The 8108-nt window shown below is 37.3% G+C and overlaps 1 protein-coding gene across 1 annotated transcript; it reads left to right on the top strand.

Annotated features, from left to right (window-relative positions):
* Positions 1-5328: 5328 nt before the first annotated feature.
* LOC113691635 (uncharacterized) lies at positions 5329-7893 on the top strand. The gene is made up of 2 exons (XM_027209863.2): positions 5329-6245; positions 6641-7893. The coding sequence occupies exons 1-2, from the start codon at positions 5673-5675 to the stop codon at positions 7472-7474; spliced, it is 1407 nt and encodes a 468-aa protein (XP_027065664.1). The 5' UTR covers positions 5329-5672; the 3' UTR covers positions 7475-7893.
* The last annotated feature ends 215 nt before the right edge of the window (positions 7894-8108 follow it).

Here is an 8108-nt window from a genome sequence, read left to right as displayed (position 1 = left end):
TCAGTTTTGAATTTTGATGCCTAGTCGAAAGCAGTATAATCTCTTCAATTGTGCTTATGCTTATGATTCCACAACATTAATTTGTTTCATATGCGATCGACAACTTAAAAAACCAGATCAGAGTACAATGCCCTGAAACTCAGCAATGACTCGATCATATCATCCAACTCTCCGGTGGTAATTTGAGATTCCAAATCAGTAAAATCCACTAATCATTCTCTGTCTTGGAAATCAAATATTTAATTGGATTCGACCAAAAAATTCCTTGGCCTGCCTGCCTCTCGTGAAAACTCTCAAAGGTTATTTGTCTCAGATACTTAATTCAACTTCCCCAAAGCAAACTGGATAAACAAGGGAAAAATAATACAGGAGAGAAGCCAGAAACTAATTCTCTTGTTAATAGTAAAGTAAAATTCTCAAAAAAAAAAAAAAAAGGCTATTGCAAATTATTTGAAACAAAGTACGGACCAAAGTGCCAAACAACGAATAACATACATCATTAAACTTGTAATCTAGTGATTAAGGTTAATCAATGAATCTTTTGAACTGATGATCAATAAGCACTCGTTAATGCACATAAATTTCAATCAATTTATCATGTATATACACATTAACAATTATTGTATTTACTTATATATATATTTTTAATTAATTTTATATTTCTCAAAATATAACACTTGAAAGGGTGGATTGTTTGATAGACCTTTAATCAAATTTACCCCACCATTATCATTTTCTCCTTCTCCATGGTATCCATCCATCCTTTGATGCATTCATAAGACTAGGAGATGTTCACCGTGCTCGCGCACGGTGGTAAGTTGTTGGTATGCCCAGGTTGAGAGTACAGTAAATATTTATTTTAGAAGAGATTTGTTGTATAGAGAACTTATTAAGCTGGGTTGGAATTTTTTTAATTCTATAGGTTATTTTATATTTAAAGAGATAGAACATTTGAAATTCCTTGCTTTCCTGGTGTACACTTAAGTATGCAAAGAAAATGAATATGCTATACTTTAAAATGTACACACGAGAAGTTAATGCTATTCCAATATAATGCATTCAGTTTCACTTGGATTGATACAAATTTTTCTTCTTCCCCAAAAACAAAGACACCATGGTGAGTCTACAGGGAGGAGAAACTCTAAAGCATCATCCACTCAATAAGCTAATAGCAAAAGCTGCTACATATTGACCTAGAGAATCCAGTATAAGCAGCCTGACATCCAATACCCAATTGCAACAGAAGGAAAAAGAACCAAGGCAAAGAATCATAAATGCAAGAAACACAACTAAATAGCAACCTAGGCAAGAAGTAAATTATCAAAAGGACACCAAAGCTTTCATAGTACCCTTTAATTTTCCAGTTTTGTGTGTGCATGTAAGAGAGAGGCAATAATTAATAAAAACATTACAATGCAAGTTCCAAATCACCGTGGTAAAGAAAAATGACATAATCCAAATACATTTTCGTTTTCTTATTCTATAACCTGTGATATGCACTCTGGCTGCTTTTTAGCAGTGAGTGCAGAGGCATAGAGGCTAGAAAAACGAAATGTTTGCAGGCAACTTTTTCGGTAGGAGAGTTTTTCATTTGTTAAGTTTAAGCTAGTAAAGAAAAAGGAGTTATGGAGGATGGAATAATACATGAGCAAAAATAGTCCTTGTTAGAGGTGGCAATTTGGATTGAAATCCATTTATCCATCCATATAATCCATAATTAAATGGATTTGGATTATCCATTTATGGTATTGGTTTTAAATGGTTGATCCAAGTAAAACCATTAAATTAAATGGATTTATATGGATTATCCACAAAAATCACATATATCCATTTCCCTAAAAACCAAATAAAAGAAACGGATAGATCCCTCTAACTAGAACCAACTGGGAATGAAGGACCACATGTGACAGCTGTTGAATGAAGGATTGAGTGGGAAAATCTTAACAACTTAAACATAACTAATTTCCAACGCCCTTTGCACGCTGAAGACTTGGGGCATGTGGTTGTTAATTGACATCTCAGATGCTGTAGAATTATTAACGGAAACTTGCAGAATAGATCCACATCAAATTAATGAAGGTGAGAAAAAAAGTGATTAGGACGTCCAGAAATTCACGATTTAGACTAGTCCAAGATTATTGTGTTTATAAATATTCCGGCTTTTTCTCAAAGCTATTCATATTACAAGAAATGGTAATACAAAAACAAAGTAACCAAAATATTTAAATGGATTATAAATGGATAATTGGTTTTTATTTAATCCATTTAGATCCATCCATTTAGATCCATTTATTAAATGGATCTATATGAATTGGATAAATTTCATCTACCATCCATTTAGTCAAAACCAATTATGAACCATTTATCCATATTGCCACCTCTAGTCCTTGTACTAAACGCTGAAAAAAGATGGCGCAGGAAAATTTCTTATTTTGATAGATCTAAATTCACTCATTTTTCCTGATGGAGTACACATGGAAACTATGATACCACGAGAACTGCTTTTCGACACCATACTCATAAAAAATTAGAACATTGTAGGTGTAAGCTGATTCAGGAAGGAAAGCTAAAATTTCATCCAATTCCAGTTGATGCTCAGCAGCAAAGACGTCCCAGAGATTATCCTTCTTTTCCTGTGGCATTTTTGCATAACGCTTGCGATGCTTGGCATTTCTATCCATTAAGCTGGCACCAATGAAGTAAATAATTCACACACTCCCAAACACAAGTTAGCTATCAGCCAAAAAATGCCAGAATAGTAGCAAGACATGAAGGTGATATATATGGCTACTCTCATACCACATAACATCTATAGTAGACAAACTATCCAAGCAAACTAACAGAAACAAGACCTACAAGAAAGGAATAGCAAATGATAGCAAAAAAAGTAGGAAAACTTGCAAAATAAAAACAGAAGAGGCTAAACGAATTTACCAAAAAGAATGAATGAGCAAGGAGGTTTAACAATAAAAGTCACATAGTTCGAAGAGTAGAAAGTGGCTACAACTCCAGGAGATGCACATATAATCTGCATGTAAGAAAGGGAAGCAGCACATCTAGTGCAGCAACAGTGCGAAACCAAGGAAAAAGAAGCAAACATCTAGTGCAGAGCAGCTAACATAAATTGAAAAGGCATAAATACGTTTTCATTGCTCAACTAACAGCAAATGGGACAGATAACATAAAACACTAACGATTTATATCTATAAAAGTGAGTCCCAGTGAACAAAACACACAACATTTCCTGAAAGAGGCAAGAGAAATAACAAAGAACAGTTCAAAGAGCAACGACATATGCAACGAGCAAATAGAATATCAAGCTAGACACACCGGAGGAACAACAGTCACTCAAAAACATTAGCATATAAAATAAGAGCGTCACGGAGAAACAAGAAAACAAGTCATGAGTTTACAAATGCAATGCACACTATATAACCAGCTAAGCAGTTGACAACCAGCTAATGCAAACCATTTAAAAGCAGTTACCATGGCAAATCAATATAATAATAGCCACTAATCTATTAAGGAAAACTGTTAATTAGTAAACAAGTCAAGCTGAATGCAGATTGGTAGAAGAACAACCTCATTGAGCTTTAGAACCTGGATAGCCAAGAAACAAGAAATATAATTTGATTAAAAGAAGTCTAAAGTAGAAACAGGAGGAACACCTATTCCAGCTCATGGCAACAAGGAGTATACCGATGCTGATGCCAAGAGCCAGAAAAAAGGAGCACACGCCTCCAAAGCAAAAGGATCACCAAGAGGAACAGGGACGCCGCAGCCAATATCTACAGGATTAAAAAAAAGATCAAAACTTCAGCATGCACAGAAGAACAAAAACAAGGCAGAAAAACACGGGCAAAAAGTGAGAAGAAGGAAAGCAGGTCACAGAAGGCACTAACAAGCATTACAGCAAACAAATAAAGCGCGAAAAGAAAGTATCAGAAAGAAAGCTGAGGAATGAGCAAAAAAATAAATAAATAAAGCAAGAGAAAATGAGAGAAAACCGAAAGAGAAGGAAAAAAACATCTGGAAACAAAAGAAGCGTGAACATGCACAGCATAAGTGCAAGCAACAGGAGACCATCTCACTGCAAAAAAACAGAGCAAAAAAAGATTAAGAATCCGGACGCGGGTTCACGGAAAATGGCAATGCAGCAGTAGACTAAAAAGCTAACAAAAGCAGCTAACGAAGAGGTGAAATGAGCTAAAAATCAATAGAAAAGGTAGGAAAATCTTTGGAAGCAAAAGAAACAGGAACATGCAGAACATTAATGCATCATAACAAAGCAGAGGAAGAAAGATTAAGAGCACACACCTGTGGTTATGGAAGGCGGCAATGCAACAGTAGCCACCTATAAAGCTAACAACCAGAAACAAAAGGAATATAGGATAAACAGAGGTAAAAGACAACAAAAAAAATGAAAACCAGAAGCAAGCATGAGGACAGACCACACTAACCATAAGCACAGCAAACAGCAAACAAGCGATAGCAGAAACCAGCGAGCAGGAGGCAGAATGAAGAGAAGCAGCCCGAACGGAACCCAAAAAAGAAAATTGTCCAACAGAAAATCGACGAAATTGTCCAACGGTTATGAGAGATCCTGCCATAGCCGTACAGAGATGAGCAGCTGAACTGTAAAAAAACTGAAAGTCTCAGACAGCCAAAATTTGGCGGCAAAGGTAATTTTACATAGATGGACACACCCCCACAAAATATTACCAACGAATTCAGAAAAACAAAACAAGTCAAAAAAATAAATCTTGGTGGGGAAAGCGTAATTTCACCATTGACCAACAAGCTTGCTATCCCCAAAAATGATTAACTGATGACTGATGACTAATGACTATGACTAATGACAAACAAAAACAACGACAGCATCACAATTGTCTCTGAGGAAAACAAAAACAAAAGAGGCCCATGAGAAAAAAAAAAAAAAAAAACTACCTGGCAGCACCACCGGCCAATCCCCAGTTGCCACATGGGCGGACGACCATCCTAGGTGGCAGGAGGCTTCCCCTCTTTATCTATATGTTTAAAGAATTAAACAAGGCTCCCCTTGCAACTATAACTCCATCGATGATTGACCACCAACAAGGAAACAAACAGTCAAAATATAGGTTAAATTTGCAATTACTCGTCCGAAGAAAATAAACAATATAATGCTTTTACCTCCATAATAATGAAAAAATAGAAAAACCGATGAGATTCTTTTAGCTACTTATGATTTTTTTTTTCTTTTGGATAAATCACCCTGATAGAGAACATGAAAGCAACAAAACGTCAGTTTTTTTTTTTTAACCATTAGTTCCCTGCACCTGAAGTCAAACAGGCACGGAAGCTTCAGTTTGGCAACAGCTAGTTTTCTCATTTGCATAATTCTCCGCTTTCAGTCGATCAGCTGCTGCCCCACCTGCCTTAAAAACTTAGCCAGTCAAACTAGGTACCCTCCCAATTTCCGTAAATGTAACGTTAATTAGAATTTGTGAGAATTCAAAACCCATTTTTTAGTATCCAATCTTGACTCCGTCGACACAAATTTATCCCCAAAATAAAGGAAAAAACAGTGTCCACAGAGAAAGATGGCATATATCTTTAAACAGGGAGATTGTTATATGATAAATGATATGGAGTATCACGCAGTATGTACAGAAGTCGCAAACTGAAGAAGTATGGAAAAAAGGCTATCAGAAGCAGCAGCAGAGGGAAATGTGGAATCCTTGCTTCAACTTCTCCGGGAAGATCCGCTAATTCTAGACAAGACTATTGTTTCCTGCGTATCAGAGACTCCCTTGCACACCGCATCAATCTTAGGCCACGTCAATTTTGTCAAACAACTGCTGAGCTCGAAGCCCGAGTTAGCATCCGAGTTGGATTCCTCCTGCTGCTCTCCCCTGCACTTGGCAGCAGCAAAAGGGCATGTTGAGGTGGTCAAGGAGCTCCTCAAAGCAGATTCCCAGGTGGGTTCGGTGAGGAATTTGGAGGGGAGGACTGCTCTGCATGTTGCTGTGGCTAAAGGGAGAGTTACGGTAGTGGCTGAGTTGGTCCGAGTTAAGCCCGAGTTGACCCGAGTGTTGACTGACCGCGGGGAGACGGTATTGCACCTTTGTGTCAAGTACTTTAGGTTGGAGGTGTTGAAGTTGCTGGCTACTGAGTCTGTTAAGAAAGATAGCGAATTGGTTAATTGGAGGGATTCTGATGGGAACACCATCTTGCATACTGCTGTCACCAAAAAGCAATTTGAGGTAAACTTTTAAACTGTGGTACTTTTTCCTTTTTTTTTCCCAATCTCCTTTAAATTGCTGAACTTTACTTGCTGGATGTAGTATTAGTATTTCTCTACTAGATTGATCTAGCAGTTTTTCGTTCTGTATATTTAATCTTGAGGAAAGGCCTCTTTCATTTGTCAATTCACAAAGTGTTGGACTTTGGCTCGGAAAAAGAGAGAACTTTTTCTTTGGAAGTTGAAATTCATTTTTAGTTGCGAATGATAGTTATGATCTCACTGATGTGTCTGATCCTAGGTTCCTGCTTTCTGCCTTTTTATTTTGTGAAACTAGCAAATATGAGAGTAATTAGAGTGTGGGGTGTCTGGTTTCTAGTTGTTAACTGCAAGCATTTTTTCCAATTAATTTTGCAGATTGTAAATCTTTTGCTCACTATGTATCCTGCTGAAGTAAATGCATTAAATAAATATGGTATCACAGCTTTGGATGTTCTAAATCAAAGCCCAAGAGACTTGAGAGATATGGATATTGAAAATTCACTGAGAAAAGCTGGAGCATTAGGTGCAAAGGATTTGCATTTGATCACAGATGATGGGCTTGAAGATACACTTCCTCAGATTGCAAAAAAATTGTCCTCCAAGCCAAGCAGTAGTGCACAGATACCATCTCCAAAACACAAACACACGGATTGGCTCGGCCGAAAGAGAAGTGCATTGATGGTGGTGGCATCTCTGCTTGCAACCACAGCGTTTCAAGCATGCCTAACGCCACCAGGCGGAGTTTGGCAGGATGATTATATGTCCGATGACAAGGGCAATCCGGAATCTCACATTGCCGGGACATCGGTGATGGCTTATAAGGCAGCCAAAGATTATGGCATATTTATGATCTTCAACACGGTTGCTTTCCTTTCATCTCTGAGTATAATCCTCCTCCTTGTTAGCGGTTTACCTCTCAGAAGAAGGCGATATATGTGGTTTCAGATGATCACCGTGTGGATTGCGATCACAGCTCAAGTTGGGACTTATTTTATCACACTGCGGAATATGTCACCTAAATCTACGAATGTTCAGAGAATGTTGAAAGAAGTTACTGAGATATCTGTTTTGACATGGTTGTCACTCATGGGTGTTGTTTTTCTTGGGAATGTAGCCCGGATGAATTTGTGGGTTCTCAGAAAATATGGCTACATCAAGGAGAAGGAAAGAGCATCTCTGGCTGAGGAGGATGATGAAGAATTACTATGATGCAATGAGCTCTTGATCATACCTCTTATCTTGCTTGCTATACTACCACCAGCAATTTTTTGGCTCGAATATACCGATTCAAGATTGGAGCAACTAGATCATATTACTGTGTCAATTTTGCAAGCATGATACCAGCAATTAATTTCTTGGATATGTTGAGAATCTGGTGTTTGGCAAAGATTCTAGGGAACAACAACTGGAGAAAATGCCCGCCTGCTCCCTGAACCTTGTTTTGTTACCTGAAATAGTTAATTCACCGCCCGCCCTAAACTGGATGTTGTCATTTTCTTGGATTTCCATGAGGATAATAGATACTCCCTCCGTCCCACTTTAATAGTCTTGTTTTTCTTTTTCGTCTGTCCCAAATTGTAGTCCACTTTCCCATTAAGGAATGTAGTAATCTTTCAAATTGTCTAAAATATCCTTATTAAATATCTTGTTATTAATACATTGTTATTAAATACTAACCCACCACATTTAATACATTGAGTTTTTCCAATGCACTTCTCGTGATTAGCATAAGGGTATTTTAGGAAATTATTAATCTAAATTTATGTTTCCAACCAAATTAATTACACTTGCTTAATCTGTGTGAAAAAAAAAATCAAGACTAACAAAATGGGACGGAGGGAGT

The sequence above is a fragment of the Coffea arabica genome, chromosome 6c (genome assembly GCF_036785885.1).
Source record: "Coffea arabica cultivar ET-39 chromosome 6c, Coffea Arabica ET-39 HiFi, whole genome shotgun sequence".
Taxonomy (NCBI): Eukaryota; Viridiplantae; Streptophyta; class Magnoliopsida; order Gentianales; family Rubiaceae; genus Coffea; species Coffea arabica.
This window is presented reverse-complemented; position numbering and strand designations above follow the sequence as displayed.

Coding starts and splice junctions, on each gene's coding strand:
- LOC113691635 (XM_027209863.2), top strand. CDS start 5,673: ATGGAAAAAAGGCTATCAGAAGCAGCAGCAGAGGGAAATGTGGAATCC. Junction 6,246..6,640: donor TCACCAAAAAGCAATTTGAG/GTAAACTTTTAA, acceptor TTAATTTTGCAG/ATTGTAAATCTTTTGCTCAC.